Source organism: Thalassophryne amazonica, chromosome 1 (genome assembly GCF_902500255.1).
Source record: "Thalassophryne amazonica chromosome 1, fThaAma1.1, whole genome shotgun sequence".
Classification (NCBI taxonomy): Eukaryota; Metazoa; Chordata; class Actinopteri; order Batrachoidiformes; family Batrachoididae; genus Thalassophryne; species Thalassophryne amazonica.
In genome coordinates, this window is record NC_047103.1 from 6,340,713 (window position 1) to 6,368,500 (window position 27,788).

Here is a 27,788-nt window from a genome sequence, read left to right on the forward strand (position 1 = left end):
CTCATAGTACCATATCACCCCAATAGAGCGCCTCGCTCTCAGACTGCAGGCTTACTTGTAGTTCCTAGGGTTTGTAAGAGTAGAATGGGAGGCAGAGCCTTCAGCTTTCAGGCTCCTCTCCTGTGGAACCAGCTCCCAATTCAGATCAGGGAGACAGACACCCTCTCTACTTTTAAGATTAGGCTTAAAACTTTCCTTTTTGCTAAAGCTTATAGTTAGGGCTGGATCAGGTGACCCTGAACCATCCCTTAGTTATGCTGCTATAGACTTAGACTGCTGGGGGGTTCCCATGATGCACGGAGTGTTTCTTTTTCTTTTTGCTCTGTATGCACCACTCTGCATTTAATCATTAATGATTGATCTCTGCTCCCCTCCACAGCATGTCTTTTTCCTGGTTCTCTCCCTCAGCCCCAACCAGTCCCAGCAGAAGACTGCCCCTCCCTGAGCCTGGTTCTGCTGGAGGTTTCTTCCTGTTAAAAGGGAGTTTTTCCTTCCCACTGTCGCCAAGTGCTTGCTCACAGGGGGTCGTTTTGACGGTTGGGGTTTTTCCGTAATTATTGTATGGCCTTGCCTTACAATATAAAGCGCCTTGGGGCAACTGTTTGTTGTGATTTGGCGCTATATAAATAAAAGTGATTTGATTTGACCACTATGGTTTGTCTCCCATATTGATCTGTTTGTGTTTTAAGTACCACTTCATGCGGCTGAAACTCTGACATTCTTCACAGGTGTAAACTTTATTTTCACTGTGAATGCGTTGATGTTTTTGTCGGGCAGACGACTGACTGAAAGATTTCCCACACTGGTCACAGATGTATGGTTTCTGCCCACTGTGGATGAGTTTGTGCATTTGTAGGCTCGATAAATGGCAGAAAGATTCCTCACATCGGTCACAGGTGTACGGTTTCTGCCCACTGTGGATGAGTTTGTGCATTTGTAGGCTCGATAAACGGCAGAAAGATTCCTCACATCGGTCACAGGTGTACGGTTTCTCTCCACTGTGAATGCGTTGGTGCTGTTTTAGGCTCGATAACTGGCTGAAAGATTTCCCACATTGGTCACAGGTGTACGGTTTCTCTCCACTGTGGATGCGTTGGTGAATTTGCAGGGTATTTAAACGGCTGAAAGATTTCCCACATTGGTCACAGGTGTATGGTTTCTCTCCACTGTGGATGCGTTGGTGAATTTGCAGGGTATTTAACTGGTTGAAAGTTTTCCCACATTGGTCACAGGTGTATGGTTTCTCTCCACTGTGGATGCGTTGGTGAATTTGCAGGGTATTTAACTGGCTGAAAGATTTCCCACATTGGTCACAGGTGTACGGTTTCTCTCCACTGTGAATGCGTTGGTGCTGTTTTAGGCTCGATAACTGGCTGAAATATTTCCCACATTGGTCACAGGTGTATGGTTTCTCTCCAGTGTGGATACGTTGGTGTTGTTGTAGGGTAGATAACTGGCTGAAAGATTTCCCACATTGGTCACAGGTGTATGGTTTCTCTCCACTGTGGATGCGTTGGTGTGTTTTTAAGGTTGATGACTTGCCGAAAGTTCTTCCACATTGTTCACAGATGTACGGTTTCTCTCCACTGTGGAGGAGTTTGTGTATTTGTAGGCTTGATAAATGGCGGAAAGGTTCTCCACATTGGTCACAGATATATGGTTTCTCTCTGCTGTGGATGCGCTGGTGAATTTGCAGGGTATTTAAGTGGCTGAAAGATTTCCCACATCGGTCACAGGTGTACGGTTTCTCTCCATTGTGAATGCGTTGGTGCTGTTTTAGGCTCGAAAACTGGCTGAAAGATTTCCCACACTGGTCACAGGTGTATGGTTTCTCTCCACTGTGGATGCGTTGGTGAATTTTCAAGGTATTTATCTGGCTGAAAGATTTCCCACATTGGTCACAGGTGTATGGTTTCTCTCCACTGTGGATGCGTTGGTGATTTTGCAGGGTATTTAAACGGCTGAAAGATTTCCCACATTGGTCACAGGTGTATGGTTTCTCTCCACTGTGGATGCGTTGGTGAATTTGCAGGGTATTTAACTGGTTGAAAGTTTTCCCACATTGGTCACAGGTGTATGGTTTCTCTCCACTGTGGATGCGTTGGTGAATTTGCAGGGTATTTAACTGGCTGAAAGATTTCCCACATCGGTCACAGGTGTACGGTTTCTCTCCACTGTGAATGCGTTGGTGCTGTTTTAGGCTCGATAACTGGCTGAAATATTTCCCACATTGGTCACAGGTGTATGGTTTCTCTCCAGTGTGGATGCGTTGGTGTTGTTGTAGGGTAGATAACTGGCTGAAAGATTTCCCACATTGGTCACAGGTGTATGGTTTCTCTCCACTGTGGATGCGTTGGTGTGTTTTTAAGGTTGATGACTTGCCGAAAGTTCTTCCACATTGTTCACAGATGTACGGTTTCTCTCCACTGTGGATGCGCTGGTGAATTTTCAAGGTATTTATCTGGCTGAAAGATTTCTCACACTGGTCACAGGTGTATGGTTTCTCTCCACTGTGGATGCGTTGGTGATTTTGCAGGGTATAGATTCGGCTAAAATATTTCCCACATTGGTCACAGGTGAATGCTTTTTTCTCACTGTCAATAAGATGTTTTAGATTAGATGACTGACTAAAAGCACTGCCACACTGGTCACTGGTGTGTGGTTTTTCCTCATCATGGATGAGCTGGTGGTGTTTTATATGAGATAACTGGCTGAAAGTTTTTCCATGCTGGTAAGACTTGTACCGTTTGTGGGCCCGTCCTGGTTTTGGGTGAACCTCATTAATCTGAGCAAAGGGCTGAAGTCTGTTTCCATTTGTCTTGTTCTGTTCCTGCAGTGCCACAAAAACACAAAAAGATGTGATGTGCAAGTCGTGCAAACAGTCACATGGATTAAACTACATAGAAGTGATAAATCACAGCCTCCAAGTTTCTATACCGGGGGCAGCTGGGAACTTCATAAAACATTTAGGAAACTGACAGAATTCATGGATGAACAATTCCTGAGTTATTGAAAAGGACAATGATCACTGAATATTTTTGAAATGTCAAGTGTTTGATAATTAAGCTATTTATTAATCTAATTAATGAAAAAGTGACACAGGAAATTTTTAGTTTTTCTACCATTGCATATATATTTCCCAGAGAAACCTCAAGCTGTGACCATATGTTGGAAATCGCCAGGGCTGCTTCTTGCAGAGGTGGGTTATCCCAGCTTCTGTAAAACTCCTCCCATGTATTGCTTTTATCTCTGCAACTGTGACAGAGACCAGCAGGAGTCGCTGTGCAGTAGGAGTCTGTAATCCTCACTCCCCAACAGCTAAAAGGATTCACTGGCCAGAGACCTGGGTTTTTGCCTTCTGGTTAGAGAGTCCACCTGCCAAGCTGGAGATTGTGAGTTTGTGTCTCCAGGGGAGTGAGTGGGAGGAGCCAAACATAGACAACACAACACAGATGAGAGAGTACAACCACTACATTGGTGCCATGATCCAGATGGGAGTGAGTGTGACAGAGGCCAGCAGGGGGCACTGTGTAGTCAATAGGACCCTCCACCCCATTCCCCACAGAGAGAATAGTGTACCAAGATGCAACACACTGATGCATTTTAAACAAAAGCCGCTGGCGGCACTGTGGAAGCACTGCTGATGATAACATCAGCATTCACAGCAGAACTTTACTGATCCCTTGGGAAGACTCCCTTGGGGAAACTGAAGCTCCAGCAGCATTGTGTAGGAGCACACAGGGTAAGAACTACAGAGAGCATCAAAAGTGAAAGTAAAAAAGAAAAACATTTACAAATTTTAGTTTACAAGTTTACAAATATAAATACACAATATAAATACCAGACATATTGATTTACTGGCTACTACTGTTCCTCTTCTCCTCCTCCCCCTGAGTGAGGAGTTGTACAGTCTGATGGCCTGAGCAGTTTGTCCAGTGTTCTCTTCTCTGCCACCGTCACCAGAGTCCAGCTTCATATCAACCACAGAGCCAGCCCAACCGATCAGTTTGTTCAGCCTGGATGTGTCCTTCTTGGATGTGCTGCTGCTCCAGCACACCACGGTTTAAAAGAGGATGCTGGCTACTACGGACTGGTAGAACATCCACAAGAGTTTCCTGCAGATGTTAAATGACCCCAACCTCCTCAGAAAGTACAGCCTGCTCTGTCCCTTATTGTACAAGTGGTTCGTGTGGGCTGTCCAGTCCAGTTTGCTGTACAGCGACAGCTGGAGGTACCTGTCAGAACTGATAGCCTCCACCTCAGCTTCCTCAATCAGAACTGGTCACAGACTTGGTCTTGACTTCCCAAAGTAAATTACTAGCTCCTTTGTCTTTGAGGTGTTGAGCTGTAGATGGTTTGTGTGGCATCAGGCAGCAAAGTTCTTCACTGGGCTCCTGTACTCCTCCTCTCTGTCATCCCTGATGCATCCAACAATAGCTATGTCATCTTCAAACTTTTGGATGTGACCCAGCTCAGAGTTGTAGCAGAAGTCAGAGGTGTACAGGGTGAAAAGAAGAGGGGCCAGCACTGTGCTTTGGGGTGCCCCAGTGCTGCTGATCATGGTGTCAGACGTGGTGTTGCTCGGCCTGACATACTGCGGCCTGTCAGTGAAGTAGCTGGAGATCCAACTGACCCAGCAGGCATCCACTCACATCTTGTTCAGTTTGTCCTGGAGCACAAGGGGCTGGATGGTGTTGAAGGCACTTGAGAGGTCCAAGAAGAGAATCCTCACTGTGCCATTTCCCGTATCCAGGTGAGTCGACTCGGTGTAGCAGGATGCTGTGTGGAGCAGCATCCTCCACACAGCAGCTGCCCTATATGCAAACTACAGACAGTCTTGTGCGTATTGCACCGGGGGTTTGAGGAAGTCGAGGAAGTGCCGCTCCAACGTCTTCATCAGGTGCAACGCGAGTGCCACTGGTTGGAAGGTATTCAGCTCACTGGGACGGTTCTTAGGAACTGGAACAATGCTTGAAGTCTTCTACAGGGTGGGCACTCTCCCTAGCTGCAGACAAAGGTTGAAGATACGTTGTAGAAGTTCAGTCGCGCAGGTCTTGAGGGATCATTATTGGGGTTTATTTTTGTAGCGAGAATGCTGGGCCCATTGTGACTAATAAAATAATTACAGAAAAGACTTTCAGCACTTAAAATAGGTGATTAATTTTCTGCTTGCTGGCAGCTTAGAAACGCCCCCGCAGGAATTTTTTTTTCCAAGTTTGCGTCAGGAAGTGTTTTTATGTGCCATGGTATGGCCTCTAAGTACTTACTGTCCACATACTGCTTCGAATTATGATTAAAGTAACTGCTGTAAAATTCCAGGTTTACCTTAAGCTAAGCTAACGAAGCTAAATGACCAGAAGAACGACTCAGACCAACTGCTTACTTTAAAACACACGACTAATAATATTTTTAAAAGGTACCAATAATTTTTCAAAAACTCATTTTACCTCCAAAATCAACTTTGAATCATCGACGGACATTTTTATGAGGCAGCACGTCCGGTTATTCCGTCTGTATAAAAGGTCCGACAGAAACAACCCACTGAATCTCAAGGTTCATAACTTAAATTCATGTCACATTCATGTGTCACATTAACGGTTAAATAATTTTTAGGACAAATTGGGTGAATTGAAAGCAGCTTTTCTTTTATTCTTTGACAAAAAATAATTCATTTCAACAGTATCTTTATTTAAAAAAAAATTGTCATAACTTAACAAAAAGTGAGAAAAAGAGCAGACTGTAGTTCAGTACCACCTAAAATTATTATTAGTAGTATTCTGTCCTCCCGCCCAAGAAGAAAAAGCTGGAGGAGGTGTTCAGCCAGTTATCAGTGAGCATTCTATAACCTACATAAATGTATGGTGGCCATTAGGGTGACAGCAATAAACAGGTTGAGGTCACTACACTAGGTCATTACACAGGGGTCATTATTTAAAAGTGCTCCAGTCATATTCAAAAGTAAAACAGATTACTTATCAGATCATAAATTTTCCAAAAATGTGTAGTTTGGATGATCTATGACTGAATGTTATGGGGTAAGAACAGATAAAATTATAGCAAAAGTCAGTTTAAGTTTCTACAAAGGTCAAAAGTTAAAGTTGCTCCAATTCTGATTAAAAAGTGATTCAAATATTTGGTTGTGCAAATGCAATTTTTTAAGGAATAGTTTGCCCTATTTGTTGTGCTTTGTTATCAGCTCAACAAGTAATTTGCATCAGAATTTGCCAAAATTGTAAGTTTTATTTTTTGACCCCCGTGTAAGCTTTCATTGGTCCCTACATTATTTGGCTAGCCAGGTGCAGCTATATGAACCAGCAGGTATTTTTAAATTGCCCACATCACAGCTTTTTTTTTAATGTGTTGCAGCCTTAAATACAGGAATGGATGTACAAGTGTGACAGAAAAATAACAATATGAAAAAGATCATTATTTTTGTCACTTATTTCATAAAGTACATTACGTTTGAGACCAGAGTGTGGTATCTCGGACAGTGTCAAGTATTTTTTGTTTACTCGTCACGATATATCAATGGTTAATAATATTTTGTCTCCATTGTAGTCCAGATCAATTCTATTTTATTATCACGTTGTTGTTTTGTAATGCTTTTATCATGTGTTTTTATGTCTCCATTGGAGGTTTAACAAAATCATATATCATAAAGTGTAAGTATTATATATTCTAGACTCATTACACACAAATTAAGGTGTTTCAATTTTTTTACTTTTTTAAACATTATGGCCAAATACTAATTTTAATAATTACAGTCTAAATAACATCATATACAAATAATGAATGTTAATGAGTTCAATGGTATGAATATTTCATTAGGTTAAAGGTGGAAGCAGAGTTGAATTGTACTGAGAATCGGCACAATGGTTAGCTGTGGTGAACGCTGGGACCATTGTGACTAATAAAATATTTACAGAAAAGACTTTCAGCTCTTAAAACAAGTGATTAATTTTCTGCTTATGGGTAACTCAGAAACACACTCAGAGCAAACACTGAAGAACTTGACATGATAAGGAATTCAAGCACTTCCAGATGTTTTATGCAGGTAAGTTTTCATCAAGCTGTGATTTGATTCCGGAAGAAACACCACCAACAGGTCAGTTTACAAAACTTTATTTACTGTGTGTGCTGCCAACAGGTCTCCTTCAAATGATGCAAACTTTGTTTTTGTTCATTAAAAAATAAATAAATACGAGGGCTGTACATAAAGTATAGGTCCTTTTTATTTTTTTCCAAAACTATATGGATTTCATTCATATGTTTTTATGTCAGACATGCTTGAACCCTCGTGCGCATGCGTGAGTTTTTCCACGCCTGTCGGTGACGTCATTCGCCTGTGAGCACTCCTTGTGGGAGGAGTCGTCCAGCCCCTCGTCGGAATTCCTTTGTCTGAGAAGTTGCTGAGAGACTGGCGCTTTGTTTGATCAAAATTTTTTCTAAACCTGTGAGACACATCGAAGTGGACACGGTTCGAAAAATTAAGCTGGTTTTCGGTGAAAATTTTAAAGGCTGATGAGAGATTTTGAGGTGATACTGTCGCTTTAAGGACTTCCCACGGTGCGAGACGTCGTGCAGCGCTCCCAGGCGCCGTCGTCAGCCTGTTTCAAGCTGAAAACCTCCATATTTCAGGCTCTATTGATCCAGGACGTCGTGAGAGAACAGAGAAGTTTCAGAAGAAGTCGGTTTCAGCATTTTATCAGGATATTCCACTGTTAAAGGAGATTTTTTTAATGAAAGACGAGCGGGCAGATTGCAGCGTCGGCTCGCAGCCGCGGCGGCGCTCCGCCACAGGAAAAACACCTCCGTTGGAAGCCTTAAGGACAAGTTAGAACATGTCCAGCTGTTAAACAATTTCTCATATACTCACTCCACTGAAAGCCATCAAAAGCCGCCTGGATTTTACAAATGGTTATCAACACGGAGGTGTTTTTCCTGTGCCGCCGCACTGCGCCGGCTGCGTCGCGATACGCGGACCTGATTTTGATCAAACAAAGCGCCAGTCTCTCAGCAACTTCTCAGACAAAGGAATTCCGACGAGGGGCTGGACAACTCCTCCCACAAGGAGTGCTCACAGGCGAATGACGTCACCGACAGGCGTGGAAAAACTCACGCATGCGCACGAGGGTTCAAGCATGTCTGACGTAAAAACATATGAATGAAATCCATACAGTTTTTGAAAAAAATAAAAAGGACCTATACTTTATGGACAGCCCTCGTACAGGATCTAACAGCAATTCTTAATTCAATTTCAATTTATTTATACAGCACTAAATCACAGCAAAGCTGCTTCAAGGTGCTTCACACAAGTAGGGACACCTCACACATCTTGGGAATTTGGTTGATTTGCACATAAAGTGCACATGAAGCATGATCGCAGCTGCTCCTAATGCCTTGTACACCTGTTGCTAAAACTATTTGCGCACACCAGTGGCTGAAAGATGGTGTGCACTGTGTGAGCCCATCAAACCCTCTCGCAGCAGGTATCGGCCAAATTCCAGGTGACACGCACAAACATCTAACACGGCTCGCATGGCACTTAGAAAATGTGTGGCCATTCGCACTATTAACATGACAACAGTCAGCAAACAATCATTGCTGTGCTGGCAGTGAAATTTGTCTAAGTGCCCCACGAGTGTGGCTTTGGTGTGTGCACTGAACTGACAGGAGGCATGGCCGCCGACTGAAGTGGTTGTGGAGATCTGTCGTTGTGGACATCCCAGCTGGACAACACATACTGTGTTTGGACGGACATGGACTCACAACTGCCTACTGTGACGCGTGTGTCTGCTTGCTGTCATCACGTGGACATAAATAAAAACATATTGCTGCGGCAACAGGCTGCAGTGAGCACGTGTGCGCATGCTGCAGTCCATCAACAGGCTGCCCCAGGTTGAAACGGACCGTCAGCTCATAACACGCAGCAGGCGATCTGACTGTTACGTCACTCACGTGAGCTCTGTTCCACATAACGCAGTGTCAGTCCTGCGGCATGCCATCCACAAGACACGCATGTCCGGCAGTACGCGCGCGCGGGCCGGTTGGACACGTGCCAGCAGATGTGGACATTATGAGACGAGCTTCTCATTCATATCATTTCATGACTGTACCACAGGTCATCTACAGAGCAACAGACGGATCGTATTTGTATTGCCTGCATGATAAGGATTCAATATAATGAAATGTTTTTATATGGTGTGCGGTTTTATTTATACGTCAATGTCCAGCCCAACACTAACCTCATCTGGAGTGCCCGTAACAACAAGATGGCGGCGCCTTCCCCAGTAGGGTGGAGACCGTCCAGCATCAGCAAGCCATGGTGGCCCCAGAATGAAGGCCAGTTATCCATAAAGCTAAAGCCTTGCTGTCTACAAAACTGTGCCAGCCACCTATTTAATGATGTCAGCCTCCTAAACGCCTCATCAGTACCCCGGGAGGGGAGGAGACCAGAGACTATTAATCAATGCCGACACATCTTTCCGGCAAGGTCACAAGTCCTCTCTATGTCCATTTTTGTGACCTCTGAATGCTTCATCCTGATATTGGTGCCAACGTAAATAACTATGTGACTATATCTCACGTCATGTTCCTTCATCTGTCTTCCCTTCTGCAGCGTCAGCACCCTAAGATGAGATGCAATGTCGGGAGCTCTGGCCCCAGGAATACATTTAACGTCAGCCGACGTCTGTAACCTGACTTTGCGGATGATAGAATCCCCTATCACTAAAGTCCGGTGTTTCGGCCTGGAGACAGGAGTGGAAGTCAATCGTGGGCTCAGAGAATTCACATCTGGCAAATCCAAAGGGGAGAACCGATTCACAGTTTGCACTGGCGAATGTGATCGGGGTGCCACAACCGGGCACCAAGCCCTACGGGGCTTCCTCCGCCTAGCCACAGTACGAAAGCCGTCCTCCACAGTCGGCGTTTCTAAGCTGATGCTAATGGGCTCGCTAGCCGGCCCAACACTAACCTCATCTGGAGTGCCCGTAACATCTAACTCCACTGCGCTAAGAAGCTGCTCTAACTTACGGACACGGCTCTCTAAGAGAGCCACCCTATCTTCCAACATCACGAAGGATTTACGGAGGGTGTAAAGTATAATAAGTAGTGTACTTTGTGCACTAAGAAATTCGAAAATGTAGCCAAGCAAACATCCATCCATCCATCCATTTTCTTCCGCTTTATCCGGAGTCGGGTCGCGGGGGTAGCAGCTCAAGCAAAGCCGCCCAGACCTCCCGATCCACACACACCTCCTCCAGCTCCTCCGGGGGAACCCCAAGGCATTCCCAAGCCAGCCGAGAGATGTAGTCCCTCCAGCGTGTCCTGGGTCTTCCCCGGGGCCTCCTCCCTGTGGGACGTGCCCGGAACACCTCTCCAGCGAGGCGTCCAGGGGGCATCCGGAAAAGATGCCCGAGCCACCTCAACTGACTCCTTTCGACGTGGAGGAGCAGCGGCTCGACTCCGAGCTCCTCACCCTATCTCTAAGGGAGCGTCCAGCCACCCTGCGGAGGAAACTCATCTCGGCCGCTTGTACTCGCGATCTCGTTCTTTCGGTCATGAGCCAAATCTCATGACCATAGGTGAGGATCAGAACGTAGATCGATCGGTAAATCAAGCGCTTTGCCCCCTACTCAGCTCTCTCTTCACCACGACGGTCCGATACAGCGACTGCATCACTGCAGATGCTGCACCGATCCGTCTATCGACCTCACGCTACATCCGTCCCTCACTCGTGAGCAAGACCCCGAGATACTTAAAGTCCTCCACTTGAGGCAAGGACACTCCACCAACCTGAAGAGGGCAAAGCACCTTTTTCCGGTCGAGAACCATGGCCTCGGATCTGGAGGTGCTGATTTTCATCCCGGACGCTTCTCGGCTGCAAACCGCCCCAGTGCATGCTGAAGGTCCTGATTTGACGAAGCCAACAGAACCACATTGTCCGCAAACAGCAGAGACGAGATTCTGTGGTTCCCAAACCAGACCCCCTCTACACCCTGGCTGCGCCTAGAAATTCTGTCCATAAAAATAATGAACAGAACAGGTGACAAAGGGCAGCCCTGGCGGAGGCCAACGTGCACTGGAAACAGGTTTGACTTACTACCGGCAATGCGAACCAAGCTCCTGCTGTGGTCGTACAGGGATGGGATAGCCCTTAGCAAAGGACCCCGGACCCCATACTCCCGGAGCACTCCCCACAGGGTGCGCCGAGGGACACGGTTGAATGCCAAGCAAACACAAGCTAACCAATAATGGATAAGCTAACCACTCCTCAGGCTCACACAGATGCAGATAAATGAATTAAAATTCACAGCAGTTACACTGAAAAACTAACAGAAGTATTAAACAGGTAAAAAAGCAGCAGCTATAAAATACACTAAACAGTTAATTAACTAACAGGAGTGTAAAAAATGAAATGAAAAAATTATGAGAAGGGTCAGAAATAGCTAACTCAAGCTAACTGCAAGCGAAAATGCTAGCCGCGCCTAAGATTTTACACAGGAGTAAAAATTACTTAAAATTCACAGCAGTTCAACTGAAAAACGAACAGAAGTATTAAACGGGTAAAAAAAAAGAAACAGCTATAAAAAGTAACAACAGAGAGGAGAGGTGTCGAATTATTGAATGTTTAGTGTATATTTATACATAGCAGCCGGCCTGCTCTGTGTCAGCCTGATCCCGTCAGATCTCAGAAGCTAAGCAGAGCAGGATCTGGTTAGTACTTGGATGGGAGCCCTCTTTGGAACACCAGTGGCTGTGTGTGTTTCTCCAGGTAAAAGTGGAGTTGCGTCAGGAAGGGCATCCGGCGTAAAACTTGTGCCAATTACCAATGCGGATCTGGCTGTATCCGCTGTGGCGACCCCGAACACAAACCGGGAGCAGCTGAATGACCAACAACAGTGCATATTTATACATGCCGTACAGGGAGAGTGCAGCTCAACCGAAGTCAATTTCCTTGTATTCTGTGGATACTTGGCAATTAAAGCTATTCTGATTCACTGTGGACACGTTGGTGTATTTTTAAGGTTGATGACTGGCTGAAAGATTTCCCACATTGGTCACAGGTGTATGGTTTCTCTCCACTGTGGATGCGTTGGTGCTTTTGTCTGGCAGATGACTCACTGAACGTTTTCCCACACTGACCACAGATGTACGGTTTCTCTCCACGGTGGATGTGCTGGTGTTGTTTTAGGCTCGATAAATAGCTAAAAGATTTCCCACACTGGTCACAGGTGTATGGTTTCTCTCCACTGTGGATGCGTTGGTGGTATTTTAGGCTAGGTAAATGACTGAAAAATTTCCCACATTGGTCACAGGTGTATGGTTTTTCTCCACTGTGGATGCGTTGGTGATTTTGCAGGGTACATAACACACTGAAAGATTTCCCACAGTGGTCACAGGTGTATGGTTTTTCTCCACTGTGGATGCGTTGGTGATTTTGCAGGGTACATAACACACTGAAAGATTTCCCACAGTGGTCACAGGTGTATGGTTTCTCTCCACTGTGGATGCGTTGGTGTGTTTTTAAGGTTGATGACTTGCCGAAAGTTCTTCCACATTGGTCACAGATGTACTGTTTCACTCCACTGTGGATGAGTTTGTGTATTTGTAGGCTCGCTAAATGGCAGAAAGATTCCCCACATTGGTCACAGGTGTACGGTTTCTCTCCACTGTGATAACGCTGGTGTTGTTATAGATTCGATAACTGTCTGAAAGATTTCCCACATTGGTCACAGGTGTACGGTTTCTCTCCACTATGGATGCGTTGGTGTTGTTGTTGGCTCGATAACTGGCTGAAACATTTCCCCACATTGGTCACAGGTGTACAGTTTCTCTCCACTGTGGATACATTGGTGACTTTCCAGGGTATTTAACCGGTTGAAAGAGTTCCCACATTGGTCACAAGTGTATGGTTTCTCTCCACTGTGGATGTGTTGGCGTTTTTGTCTGGCAGATGACTGCCTGAAAGTTTTCCCACATTGGCCACAGACATATGGTTTCTCTCCACTGTGGAAGTGTTGGTGTTTTAGGCTCGATAAATGACTGAAAGACTTCCCACACTGGTCACAAGTGTACGGTTTCTCTCCACTGTAGATGTGTTGATGGCGTTTTAGGCTTGATAACTGGCTAAAAGATTTCCCACATTGGTCACAGGTGTATGGTTTCTCCCCACTGTGGATGCGTTGGTGACTTTCCACGGTATTTAACCGGTTGAAAGATTTCCCACATTGGTCACATGTGTATGGTTTCTCTCCACTGTGGATACGTTTGTGACTTTCCAGGGTATTTAACCGGTTGAAAGATTTCCCACATTGGTCACATGTGTATGGTTTATCTCCACTGTGGATGCTTTGGTGAATTTGAAGGGTACAGATGCGGCTGAAATATTTCCCACATTGGTCACAGGTGAATGTTTTTGTCTCACTGTCAATAAGATGTTTTAGATGAGATGACTGACTAAAAGCACTGTCACACTGGTCACTGGTGTGTGGTTTTTCCTCATCATGGATGAGCTGGTGGTGTTTTATATGAGATAACTGCCTGAAAGTCTTTCCACACTGGTAAGACTTGCACCGTTTTTGGGCGCTTCCTGGTTTTGGGTGAACCTCATTAATCTGAGCAAAGAACTGAAGTCTGTCTCCATTTGTCTTGTTGTGTTCCTGCAGTGCCACAAAAACACACACACACACACACAAAAAATGTGATGTGCAAGTTGTGGAAAATAGTCACATGCAGGAGTCACTGTGCAATAGAAGTCAGTAAACCTCACTCCCCAACAGCTAAAAGGACTCTCTGACCAGAGCCGTGGGTTGTGGCCTTCTGGTTAGAGAGTCCACCCACCTCCACTGCTGGAGATCGTGAGTTAGCGTCCCAAGGGGAGTGAGTGGGAGGAGTCAAACATACAACACAACACAGACGAGAGAAAGTACAAATAGTGCAGCATATAACTGAAACAATCCTGCAAATGGTGATACAAGCACCAAAGTTGGCACAAATACTCCTTAGACATTACTCTTTTGAACAAACCGACTCGCCACTTGAATTTTCAATAGGTGGCCAGGTAGGGGTCAATTGAAGAATTACACAAAGACCAAAATTAAAAACGCTCAAATCATTTTGAAAACTACACCACATTATTTGTCTGACTGTAAAGATTCCAAAAGGTATAGTTTGGGCTTTCTATGACTGAATGATCAGGAATTATGGGGTAAAAACAGCAAAAATGGTGACAAAGGTCAGTTTCAGTTTGTACAGGGGTTAAAAGTTAAAGTTGCTCCAATTTTGGTAAAACATTATGCAAATTATTGGTTGAGCTAATAGGATTAACAAATGGAATAGATGTGATTGTGTTGAATGTTTGGTAAAGGTCAAACAAGGTCATTGTCCACTGGATTCTATGACATGTGACATATGTTACCCCGTAACAAGGTAACTAAGCATGATACATGGTCCATGACATGTTCCATGCATACAGTAGTCAATAACCCCCCCACCCACCCACACCCACCCACACCCACACACACACACAAACAGAGAAGATAGCACTAACAGACAACAGTCTGATACATTTTAGACAATAGGCACTGGCGGCTCTGTGGAAGCACTGGACTGCTGATGAGAACGTCAGCATTCATACCAATGTAATTACATCCACCAAGGACATAATAAAATCACCTGTGTTTGTCTGTCTGTCACTTTTAGCAGGATTCCATCAAAACTACTGAACAGATTTTGACAAAACTTTCACCACAGATAGATATTAGGCCAAGGAAGAACCCATAAAATTTTGGAGTTGATCCGGATCCGGATCGAGATTCTGGATCAAGTTTCACTTTATATACGCTTTGAAAGATTACGTCAAAAACTACTTCACGGATTCTCACCAAATTTGTACCACAGATAGATATTCGGGCACGGAAAACTCAGTTTAGTTTGACTGTGGCATTGAGACCTCATTATATGTTATGAATGTGTTCAGGCTGCCCATGTATTAATGTACTTATTCAAAATATGAGGAAAAGACAAAAAAGTTCATCTCTGCAACAGTTGCAGTGATCTTGGCTTCTTTCGTCAGATACATCATGTGGTCTGACCGCAGACTGGGTGGGCCTGACGAGTTTAGAAACAGTCCAACATGACAGCGACAGAATGAAGCCATGGGAGTATTGGGGCATTCTACTCAGTGTTGCTGCTACATTCCTTGACTACATTCTCTTTGCCCGACAGCCAAAGGATACTCGGGCCACTCAGGCCAGAGCCTGCATTTTAACCAACTTGTCAGAGCATCTGCATCCTATGCTGAAGATCATAAGTGTGCGTCCTGAGAGGAGCAAGTGGGTGGAGTAAAAAATTACAACACATCACAGAGCAAGCCGCTACACAACAAAAACAGGTGATTTCACTGATTAGCTCGTCCACCTGCCTCAAAAGTTGAACCAATTACAATCAGTGATTTGGTGTTATATACAGTGAGGAAAATAAGTATTTGAACACCCTGCGATTTTGCAAGTTCTCCCACTTAGAAATCATGGGGGGGGTCTGAAATTTTCATCTTAGGTGCATATCCACTGTGAGAGACATAATAAAAAATAAAAAAAAAAAATCCGGAAATCACAATGTATGATTTTTTTTTTAATATTTTCGTCACTGTAAATGAAATGAATTGACCCAGCTGGTTTAGTTGGTGGATGGAACAAACATGTGGCAAGACTTTTACTCACAGAAACTGGGATTACCCACCTCTGGTCCCTTGTCCCCAAAACTGTCCATGATGTTCACAGACAGGATTTAACAGAGCAGTCAGGGATTTGACAGTGAAACAGAAGTCTGAATGCATTAAGAACTTAGGAATAGCTCAATAACAGATTTTATGTGGGAAGGAAAACCTTTGATCAGACTTTGAGTCCTGTGGGCTCAGCTGGAGATCTAGATTTAATATTCCACTAGATAATTATTTGGAAAAGAAACTTTGGACAGATGCAACATTTCCTCAAATAAATGACACATGACAATTTCATAACTGGTTTTAAAGGTCAAGTTGCAAACAAGACCTGCAACATAAATTAGCATAAAGCTACTTATTATCTCAGTGCAGTGCCGTCAATGTAAATTAACCCTGTGTGTGTGTGTGTTCGGGGAGGCAGTGTTTTTATGTGCCCTGGTATGGGCTTTAAGCGTTTACTGTCCACAAACAGCTCTGAATTATGACTAAAGTAACTGCTGTTGTTACACTTCCACTGCTCTCACTCACTCCCTCACTCACTCAAGCTTTACTGTCATATGCACAGTAAAGAAACACATTTCCCTGCACAATGAAATTCTTACTTTGCCACCCTACACTGAATGCCAAAAAAAAGAAAGAAAAGCAATATCAATAAAATAAATCTAAGTTTAAACCTCAGGATAAAATATGCAAATGAAAGATAAATAAGCAATGTGCATAAATGTGCGGTACACTGCATTTGCTAATTATAAACCTGTGCAAAGTATTCTGTGCAGTGGAATAAAATAATCATAATCAGGAAATCTCACTATATCAATAGTGCTCATTCTTTAAAGTGGGGAGCTCTCAGAACAACTGTTTAACAGTCTGATAGCCACGGGGGGAAAAAGTAAGAGTTCTTGAATCTGGTGGTCCTGCATCTCACACGCCTGTATCTCCGGCCTGATGGGAGAAGTGAGAACAGTACATGCTGGGGGTGTGTAGAGTCTCTGATAATGGAGGCAGCTCTCCTGTGGGCTCTGCGGTGGGAAATGCTCTGCAGAGAGAGTTGTGGTGTTCTGATGATCTTAGACGTAGTTTTTACCACTCTCTGCAGGCATTTGCAGTCCTTCACAGTTGAGCTGCTGTACCACACAGTGATGCAGGTGGTGAGGACAGACTCAATAATGCAGCTGTAGAAGTTGGCAAGGTTCTTGGGTGACATGTTGAATTTCCTCAGCCTCCTCAGAAAGTACAGCCGCTGCTGAGCCCTCCTCACCACCTGTGTGGTGTTCAGTGTCCAAGTGAGGTCATCACGGGATGACCTCACTGGACCCCCAAATATTTAAAGCTGCTCACCCTCTCCACTTCAAGGTTTCGGATAAATAGTGGCTGATAAGGTCCACTCTTCTTTGTCATGTCCACTATCATCTCCTTGGTCTTGTCTGTGTCAACAGTGAGGTTGTTGTCCCCACACCATGTCACCAGACTGTCCACCTCCCTCCTGTAGGCCGCTTCGTCGCCGCCAGTGATACATTCTCTCTCTGCGGTGTCATCAGCAAACTTCAGGATGGTGTTGTGCGTGATGGGAGGCGACACAGTCATGGGTGAACAAGGTGTAGAGAATAGGGCTAAGGACACAGCCCTGTGGGGCTCCACTGTTGGTGGTGATGCTGGCTGAAGTCCTGTTCCCAATCCTGATAGACTGAGGCTTGCTGGTCAGGAAATCCAGGAGCCAGTCACAAAGGGTGGGATGAAGTTCAAGTCCTGACAATTTGTGAGTGAGTTTGCAGGGGACAACCGTGTTAAAAGCAGAACTATAGTCAATAAAGAGTATCCTGACATAGAAGTCTTTATTTTCCAAGTGAGACAGGCAAATGTGAAGAGCGGCTGCGATGGCATCGCAGGTGGACCTACTGTGCCTGTAGGCATACTGCAAGGGATCAGTAGTATCCCGTATACTGCTCTGAATGTGGGCCAGTACCACTCTCTCAAAGCACTTCATAATTATAATTACTGTAATACTGTCACTCACAAATTACAAACTCAAACTATTTTACACTTATTGAAAGTCACAGTGGAAAATCAGGTCTGGATTTCGAAGAATTTCTCTGACGCAGGAGATCCATCCGTTCAGAACCCGGAACACAAACAGTTTTTATATAGCACAACATGTGCGTAACAAAAGTGGAACTTATTTCGGAAAATCCCGGAAAATGTCCCCGTGGACATTCAGGGGATGTCCCAACCCCCTGCCCATGACCCACGCAATAACGGGACATATGATTAGGGCCCGAGTAGGACAAAGTCCTATGAGGACCCTATTGTAATTGTGCTGTTTATTATTTATTTATTATTTTTCACACTTTTCAAGCCGAAACTTTAGCCTTTCCCATGCTCAAAAACTTACCAAACTTCGCAAAATTGTCCGGAAACATCCAAAAGTCGATATTTTGGTGGTCGCACACATGCTCGCAGTGAAATGGCACCCCTTACAAATGTTCAAAAAACCCTCCCCATTGGGGTTTTTATGTCGTAGCCTCACAAAATTTGGTACACATATTTATCATGCTGGGACACACAAAAAAGTCTTTTAACATCATGGTGAAGTGTCGTCATGAAGTCTGTCATTTTGATTTTAAGTTTTGATTTTGAGGTAATTTTTTGCCATTTTTGGCAATTTCCACTACTTACATTTGAGCGAACCCATCCTAGGGATTTCATCCAATTGTCTTCAAATATGGTACACATCAACATGACCCCATGCTGATCAAAAGTTATCAAAAGAATTCCTGTAGGTCAAAAGGCGTGACGACTAGGGTTCGTCAAACTTTGGCAAGCATTTTGGAGCATTCTGTTTCACTTCAAATGGCTGTCACGCCCACATGCTTCATTGTAGAGTGTTCAAAGTTGCTGGACATAATCAGGGCTCCGCCCTGAATATTGCCATATATTAACTTCCTACCCAAGTCATAGCGCCCCGATGGGAACAGGAAATGTCCTATTTATACTTTAACAAGTACTGATGTCACATAGTTAACCCCATCAACTTCATTCCACTTCTAAAACATGCAGAACAAGTTGGTGAACGTATGTAATGATCGCCGTGAAGCTACGAGTAATGACATCCGTGGGGTGGTGTGCCGAATATCGACCCTTCGCTATGAAATTATGTTCTTCCTTTTAATGGCTTCAATTTTGTCATATCATCATGAAAATTGATACACAGGTCAAGCATGACAACCTCTTACGGGTCATAGGGGTGTCGCACATAGGCAGTGCAAAATACCTCAATAGCGCCCCCTTGCATATTTCAAAACCCCTCCCCATAGGTTTTTTTTTTTTGTTTGCAGTAGGGGGATAAAAATTGGTACACCTGTGTAACTTGCATAGACGTACAAAAAAGTCTCTTGCACCATTGGTCTACTTCAAACAGGAAGTCAGCCATTTTCATTTTTCATGTAATTTTGGCATGATTTTCACACGTTGTATTTGAACGAATTCCTCCTAGGGATTTCGTCGAATGCACTTCAAATTTCTTTCAGATCATCCAGAGACTATACTGATCAAAAGTTATCAAAACCTTTTTTCTATGTCGAAGGGTGTGGCCGCTACGGCGCCGCCATCTTGTCCCTTCGCCATGGAACATCAAGTTATAACTCCTTCATGCTTTGTCTGATTGACTTGAAACTTCACGTGTGATGAGGGTCACCCCTGAACAGAAATCGCGGTGGCCCTGACACGAGGGTCCGTATATGACTGCTTTCAGTCCTAGTTTATATTGTAACCAAACTGGCACCCTGCTCAGCGTGCCGCTCTTGTGGGAGCAACATCTCTCCTATTTTGGCATTGTGGGATAGCTCGCCCACAGATTGAGCTCGCCAGACTACTATCGCTCCACTCCTCAGCATGCCGCTCTCGTTGGAGCGACAACACACAGAATGTGTCTCTACCCAGATGGATCTCTTTCAGTGCAGCTTCTCGTTCTGATTGTAACACGAAGTTAACACCCAGGTCTTTCATCGCCAACTGTAAATGGTCATAAAACCATGCCAATCGTATCTTTCTGAACTCTTCCGCATCAAACTCCATTATGTCAATGTTTACAGTGTGTTTGAGCCATAACAGGTGAAGTTGCTCATAAACTTTAAGTTTCTTAAATATTTACGGCCACTCTTAAAATTTCAGTTATCTTTATAATTTTATTACTGATAAATTTCAGAATTGATTTTGATGATATACTCTTTTATCTCACATGAATAGTTATTCCACAAGCACGTCGACCGCGTACTAACACAGAATACACAGAAACTGGCTAGAAGCTCGGATAGTGAGAGCGTCCACTTTTAGCTTGCTATAAGCTAAGCTAGTGGCGCTCGTGAGAGTGTCCAAAACTGGTTCAACCCAGTTCGACATGCACATTTAGAGAAATAACAGACTAAAAGTATATCAAACTAAGTATACAATCTTTAAGTAAAATAATTACTTAATACCAAAACAAATAGCAAAGAAAACAAAACAAGTTTAACACACAAATATATCTAACACTGTAAAATTAGTTTTATCTTAAGCTAAGCTAAAGAAGCGAAGTGATCGTAAAAATATATATACTCCATTAAAGTGAGAAGGCCAACAGTTTACTTTAAAACACACAATTAATAATATTTCTATAAGGTACCAATAACTTAAAAAAATAATTTTTACCTCCAAAATCAACTTTGATTCATCGACAGACATTTTTATGAGGCGCAGCACGTCCGGTTATTCCATCCGTATAAAAGATCCGACAGAAACAACAACACGCTGAAAAACCTCAAGGTTTATAACTTTAATAAATTCGTGAAAAGTGTCACATTAACAGTTAAATCATTTTTAGGACAAACTGTGAATTGAAAAGCAGGTTTTCCTTTATTTGTTGACAAAACAATTCACTTCAACAGTGTCTTTATAAAACAATATTGTGTCATAACTTACAAAAAGTGAGAAAAAGTTAATTCTTAAATACTCTTCTTATAGTTGTGTGTAATAGAACAGGTAGGTAGTTCAGTACCACCTAAAATGCATTAATCCAAACCGAGTATTCTACAACCTACATAAAATGTATGGTGGCCATCAGGGTGACAGCAATAAACAGGTCGGGGTCATTAAAGAATAACACAGGGGTCAACATTTAAAAATGCTCCAGTCATATTTAAAAGTAAAACAGATAAATATGCCAAAAAGGTATAGTTTGGATGATCTATGAGTGAATGTTATGAACAGATAAAATTATGGCAATGGTCAGTTTCAATTTGTACAAACGTCAAAAGTTAAAGCTGCTCCAGTTTTGATAAAATGTGATTCAAATATTTGGTTGTGCAAATACAATTTTTTTTTTAATAGTTTGCACCATCTGTTGTGCTTTATCATCATGTTTTGGGTCATATGGAATAGAATCCATTACTTTGAAGAATGATTTTACTTTTTAAAAATCTGATCAACTCAACAAGTAATTTACATCACAATTTGCCAAAATTGTAAGTTTTATTTTTTGACCCCTGTGTAAGCCTTCATTGGCCCCTACATTATTTGGCTGCTATATGAAGTTAAAGTTGAAGTTAAGTACTTTTAAATTACCCACATCACAGCTTTTTTAAATCTGTTGCAGCCTTAAACACAGGAATGGATGTACAGGTGTGTCTGAAAAAATAACATTATGAAAAAGTTAAATATTTTTGTCACTTATTTCAGAAAGTGTAAATGTTATATATTCTAGATTAATTTACACACAAATTAATTTTTTTTAATTATTTTCATTTGAATAATTATGATCAAATACTAATTTTAATGATTCTGATTTGGGGTTGAATTACTTGACTACAGCTACCTCTCCAGAATGACTGTCATACATTTCTTTCTGGAGGTCTTAATAAAATGAGGCTAGACCCAGTTGTTTATTAACCTGTGTTATCATCAAAACTGTCTGTGTTCTTAGATTAAAACACTTCATCTGCTTTGTCTCAGTCCACCCAGCTGGTTACCAACGTCTGCTGGGGAAGTAACCCGAGTCAGACTGGTGTTCCATCCATGGGGAGTCAGACGCTCATCCATTTCATGCCATGGAATCTGGGGATAAGCACCGACTGGTGAACCTCAGGATCTGTACAACTTGACCAGGATATGTCATTCAATGCGCATATTAAACAAATATGTAGGACTACTTGCATTATCTCTAAAATTAGAAAGGTCTTGTCTCAGAGTGATGCTGAAAAACTAATTCATGCATTTATTTCCTCTAGGCTGGACTATTGTAATTCATTATTATCAGGTTGTCCTAAAAGTTCCCTAAAAAGCCTTCAGTTAATTCAAAATGCTGCAGCTAGAGTACTGACGGGGACTAGAAGGAGAGAGCATATCTCACCCATTTTGGCCTCTCTTCATTGGCTTCCTGTTAATTCTAGAATAGAATTTAAAATTCTTCTTCTTACTTATAAGGTTTTGAATAATCAGGTCCCATCTTATCTTAGGGACCTCGTAGTACCATATCACCCCAATAGAGCGCTTCGCTCTCAGACTGCAGGCTTACTTGTAGTTCCTAGGGTTTGTAAGAGTAGAATGGGAGGCAGAGCCTTCAGCTTTCAGGCTCCTCTCCTGTGGAACCAGCTCCCAATTCAGATCAGGGAGACAGACACCCTCTCTACTTTTAAGATTAGGCTTAAAACTTTCCTTTTTGCTAAAGCTTATAGTTAGGGCTGGATCAGGTGACCCTGAACCATCCCTTAGTTATGCTGCTATAGACGTAGACTGCTGGGGGGTTCCCATGATGCACTGTTTCTTTCTCTTTTTGCTCTGTATGCACCACTCTGCATTTAATCATTAGTGATCGATCTCTGCTCCCCTCCACAGCATGTCTTTTTCCTGGTTCTCTCCCTCAGCCCCAACCAGTCCCAGCAGAAGACTGCCCCTCCCTGAGCCTGGTTCTGCTGGAGGTTTCTTCCTGTTAAAAGGGAGTTTTTCCTTCCCACTGTAGCCAAGTGCTTGCTCACAGGGGGTCGTTTTGACCGTTGGGGTTTTACATAATTATTGCATGGCCTTGCCTTACAATATAAAGCGCCTTGGGGCAACTGTTTGTTGTGATTTGGCGCTATATAAAAAAAAAAATTGATTGATTGATTGATCTTATCTTAGGGACCTCGTAGTACCATATCACCCCAATAGAGCGCTTCGCTCTCAGACTGCAGGCTTACTTGTAGTTCCTAGGGTTTGTAAGAGTAGAATGGGAGGCAGAGCCTTCAGCTTTCAGGCTCCTCTCCTGTGGAACCAGCTCCCAATTCAGATCAGGGAGACAGACACCCTCTCTTCTTTTAAGATTAGGCTTAAAACTTTCCTTTTTGCTAAAGCTTATAGTTAGGGCTGGATCAGGTGACCCTGAACCATCCCTTAGTTATGCTGCTATAGACTTAGACTGCTGGGGGGTTCCCATGATGCACGGAGTGTTTCTTTTTCTTTTTGCTCTGTATGCACCACTCTGCATTTAATCATTAGTGATTGATCTCTGCTCTCATCCACAGCATGTCTTTTTCCTGGTTCTCTCCCTCAGCCCCAACCAGTCCCAGCAGAAGACTGCCCCTCCCTGAGCCTGGTTCTGCTGAAGGTTTCTTCCTGTTAAAAGGGAGTTTTTCCTTCCCACTGTCGCCAAGTGCTTGCTCACAGGGGGTCGTTTTGACCGTTGGGGTTTTTCCGTAATTATTGTATGGCCTTGCCTTACAATATAAAGCGCCTTGGGGCAACTGTTTGTTGTGATTTGGTGCTACATAAATAAAAGTGATTTGATTTGACCACTATGGTTTGTCTCCCATATGGATCTGTTTGTGTTTTAAGTACCACTTCATGCGGCTGAAACTCTTCTGACATTCTTCACAGGCGTAAACTTTATTTTCACTGTGAATGCGTTGGTGTTTTTGTCGGGCAGACGACTGACTGAAAGATTTCCCACACTGGTCACAGGTGTATGGTTTCTCTCCACTGTGGATGTGTTGGTGTGTTTTTAAGGTTGATAACTGGCTGAAAGTTCTTCCACACTGATCACAGATGTATGGTTTCTGCCCACTGTGGATGCGTTTGTGCATTTGTAGGCTCGATAAATGGCAGAAAGATTCCTCACATCGGTCACAGGTGTACGGTTTCTCTCCACTGTGAATGCGTTGGTGCTGTTTTAGGCTCGATAACTGGCTGAAAGATTTCCCACATTGGTCACAGGTGTATGGTTTCTCTCCACTGTGGATGCGTTGGTGAATTTGCAGGGTATTTAAATGGCTGAAAGATTTCCCACATTGGTCACAGGTGTATGGTTTCTCTCCACTGTGGATGCGTTGGTGAATTTGCAGGGTATTTAACTGGTTGAAAGTTTTCCCACATTGGTCACAGGTGTATGGTTTCTCTCCACTGTGGATGCGTTGGTGAATTTGCAGGGTATTTAACTGGCTGAAAGATTTCCCACATCGGTCACAGGTGTACGGTTTCTCTCCACTGTGAATGCGTTGGTGCTGTTTTAGGCTCGATAACTGGCTGAAATATTTCCCACATTGGTCACAGGTGTATGGTTTCTCTCCAGTGTGGATGCGTTGGTGTTGTTGTAGGGTAGATAACTGGCTGAAAGATTTCCCACATTGGTCACAGGTGTATGGTTTCTCTCCACTGTGGATGCGTTGGTGTGTTTTTAAGGTTGACGACTGGCCGAACGTTCTTCCACATTGTTCACAGATGTACGGTTTCTCTCCACTGTGGAGGAGTTTGTGCATTTGTAGGCTTGATAAATGGCAGAAAGGTTCTCCACATTGGTCACAGATATATGGTTTCTCTCTGCTGTGGATGCGCTGGTGTTGTTGTAGGCTCGAAAACTGGCTGAAAGATTTCCCACACTGGTCACAGGTGTACGGTTTCTCTCCACTGTGGATGCGTTGGTGAATTTTCAGGGTATTTATCTGGCTGAAAGATTTCTCACACTGGTCACAGGTGTATGGTTTCTCTCCACTGTGGATGCGTTGGTGATTTTGCAGGGTATAGATTCGGCTAAAATATTTCCCACATTGGTCACAGGTGAATGCTTTTTTCTCACTGTCAATAAGATGTTTTAGATTAGATGACTGACTAAAAGCACTGCCACACTGGTCACTGGTGTGTGGTTTTTCCTCATCATGGATGAGCTGGTGGTGTTTTATATGAGATAACTGGCTGAAAGTTTTTCCATGCTGGTAAGACTTGTACCGTTTGTGGGCCCGTCCTGGTTTTGGGTGAACCTCATTAATCTGAGCAAAGGGCTGAAGTCTGTTTCCATTTGTCTTGTTCTGTTCCTGCAGTGCCACAAAAACACAAAAAGATGTGATGTGCAAGTCGTGCAAACAGTCACATGGATTAAACTACATAGAAGTGATAAATCACAGCCTCCAAGTTTCTATACCGGGGGCAGCTGGGAACTTCATAAAACATTTAGGAAACTGACAGAATTCATGGATGAACAATTCCTGAGTTATTGAAAAGGACAATGATCACTGAATATTTTTGAAATGTCAAGTGTTTGATAATTAAGCTATTTATTCATCTAATTAATGAAAAAGTGACACAGGAAATTTTTAGTTTTTCTACCACTGCATATATATTTCCCAGAGAAACCTCAAGCTGTGACCATATGTTGGAAATCGCCAGGGCTGCTTCTTGCAGAGGTGGGTTATCCCAGCTTCTGTAAAACTCCTCCCATGTATTGCTTTTATCTCTGCAACTGTGACAGAGACCAGCAGGAGTCGCTGTGCAGTAGGAGTCTGTAATCCTCACTCCCCAACAGCTAAAAGGATTCACTGGCCAGAGACCTGGGTTTTTGCCTTCTGGTTAGAGAGTCCACCTGCCAAGCTGGAGATTGTGAGTTTGTGTCTCCAGGGGAGTGAGTGGGAGGAGCCAAACAGACAACACAACACAGATGAGAGAGTACAACCACTACATTGGTGCCATGATCCAGATGGGAGTGAGTGTGACAGAGGCCAGCAGGGGGCACTGTGTAGTCAATAGGACCCTCCACCCCATTCCCCACAGAGAGAATAGTGTACCAAGATGCAACACACTGATGCATTTTAAACAAAAGCTGCTGGCGGCACTGTGGAAGCACTGCTGATGATAACATCAGCATTCACAGCAGAACTTTACTGATCCCTTGGGAAGACTCCCTTGGGGAAACTGAAGCTCCAGCAGCATTGTGTAGGAGCACACAGGGTAAGAACTACAGAGAGCATCAAAAGTGAAAGTAAAAAAGAAAAACACATTTACAAATTTTAGTTTACAAGTTTACAAATATAAATACACAATATAAATACCAGACATATTGATTTACTGGCTACTACTGTTCCTCTTCTCCTCCTCCCCCTGAGTGAGGAGTTGTACAGTCTGATGGCCTGAGCAGTTTGTCCAGTGTTCTCTTCTCTGCCACCGTCACCAGAGTCCAGCTTCATATCAACCACAGAGCCAGCCCAACCGATCAGTTTGTTCAGCCTGGATGTGTCCTTCTTGGATGTGCTGCTGCTCCAGCACACCACGGTTTAAAAGAGGATGCTGGCTACTACGGACTGGTAGAACATCCACAAGAGTTTCCTGCAGATGTTAAATGACCCCAACCTCCTCAGAAAGTACAGCCTGCTCTGTCCCTTATTGTACAAGTGGTTCGTGTGGGCTGTCCAGTCCAGTTTGCTGTACAGCGACAGCTGGAGGTACCTGTCAGAACTGATAGCCTCCACCTCAGCTTCCTCAATCAGAACTGGTCACAGACTTGGTCTTGACTTCCCAAAGTAAATTACTAGCTCCTTTGTCTTTGAGGTGTTGAGCTGTAGATGGTTTGTGTGGCATCAGGCAGCAAAGTTCTTCACTGGGCTCCTGTACTCCTCCTCTCTGTCATCCCTGATGCATCCAACAATAGCTATGTCATCTTCAAACTTTTGGATGTGACCCAGCTCAGAGTTGTAGCAGAAGTCAGAGGTGTACAGGGTGAAAAGAAGAGGGGCCAGCACTGTGCTTTGGGGTGCCCCAGTGCTGCTGATCATGGTGTCAGACGTGGTGTTGCTCGGCCTGACATACTGCGGCCTGTCAGTGAAGTAGCTGGAGATCCAACTGACCCAGCAGGCATCCACTCACATCTTGTTCAGTTTGTCCTGGAGCACAAGGGGCTGGATGGTGTTGAAGGCACTTGAGAGGTCCAAGAAGAGAATCCTCACTGTGCCATTTCCCGTATCCAGGTGAGTCGACTCGGTGTAGCAGGATGCTGTGTGGAGCAGCATCCTCCACACAGCAGCTGCCCTATATGCAAACTACAGACAGTCTTGTGCGTATTGCACCGGGGGTTTGAGGAAGTCGAGGAAGTGCCGCTCCAACGTCTTCATCAGGTGCAACGCGAGTGCCACTGGTTGGAAGGTATTCAGCTCACTGGGACGGTTCTTAGGAACTGGAACAATGCTTGAAGTCTTCTACAGGGTGGGCACTCTCCCTAGCTGCAGACAAAGGTTGAAGATACGTTGTAGAAGTTCAGTCGCGCAGGTCTTGAGGGATCATTATTGGGGTTTATTTTTGTAGTGAGAATGCTGGGCCCATTGTGACTAATAAAATAATTACAGAAAAGACTTTCAGCACTTAAAATAGGTGATTAATTTTCTGCTTGCTGGCAGCTTAGAAACGCCCCCGCAGGAATTTTTTTTTCCAAGTTTGCGTCAGGAAGTGTTTTTATGTGCCATGGTATGGCCTCTAAGTACTTACTGTCCACATACTGCTTCGAATTATGATTAAAGTAACTGCTGTAAAATTCCAGGTTTACCTTAAGCTAAGCTAACGAAGCTAAATGACCAGAAGAACGACTCAGAATACTCCATTAACAACACAGTGAGCAGACCAACTGCTTACTTTAAAACACACGACTAATAATATTTTTAAAAGGTACCAATAATTTTTCAAAAACTCATTTTACCTCCAAAATCAACTTTGAATCATCGACGGACATTTTTATGAGGCAGCACGTCCGGTTATTCCGTCTGTATAAAAGGTCCGACAGAAACAACCCACTGAATCTCAA

The 27,788-nt window shown here is 43.7% G+C and overlaps 3 protein-coding genes and 1 long non-coding RNA gene across 6 annotated transcripts in view; 1 reads left to right on the forward strand and 3 right to left on the reverse strand.

Moving 5' to 3' along the window:
* Positions 1 to 5,495, reverse strand: part of LOC117528231 (zinc finger protein 271-like) — a 136,512-nt gene extending 131,017 nt beyond the window's left edge. For both annotated transcript variants that reach the window (XM_034191250.1, XM_034190933.1), the window contains exon 1: positions 5,448 to 5,495. In XM_034191250.1, coding sequence (XP_034047141.1) covers positions 5,448 to 5,480 — 33 coding nt within the window. In that variant the 5' untranslated portion in view covers positions 5,481 to 5,495. The remainder of the gene's footprint in view (positions 1 to 5,447) is intronic.
* LOC117518761 (zinc finger protein 271-like) lies at positions 542 to 4,795 on the reverse strand. Its single transcript, XM_034179984.1, has 2 exons — positions 4,733 to 4,795; positions 542 to 2,830 (listed from the first exon to the last, which is right to left on the reverse strand). Exons 1-2 carry the CDS (start codon positions 4,793 to 4,795, stop codon positions 650 to 652), a joined length of 2,244 nt encoding a protein of 747 aa, XP_034035875.1. The 3' UTR covers positions 542 to 649.
* A 6,305-nt stretch (positions 5,496 to 11,800) lies between the features above and the next one.
* LOC117527926 (zinc finger protein 420-like) lies at positions 11,801 to 27,742 on the reverse strand. The gene is given in 3 exon segments (XM_034190470.1): positions 11,801 to 12,811; positions 12,813 to 13,664; positions 27,684 to 27,742. Coding segments are annotated over 3 exon segments (1,707 nt in total). The 5' UTR covers positions 27,717 to 27,742; the 3' UTR covers positions 11,801 to 11,989.
* LOC117530901 lies at positions 12,659 to 24,814 on the forward strand. Of its 2 annotated transcripts, none has more exons than XR_004566492.1 (3): positions 12,659 to 12,740; positions 24,113 to 24,280; positions 24,785 to 24,814. It is a non-coding gene; the product is annotated as an uncharacterized LOC117530901 (long non-coding RNA). The 2 variants fall into 2 exon arrangements; XR_004566483.1 differs by lacking the exon at positions 12,659 to 12,740 and adding an exon at positions 13,240 to 13,326.
* Positions 27,743 to 27,788: the final 46 nt, after the last annotated feature.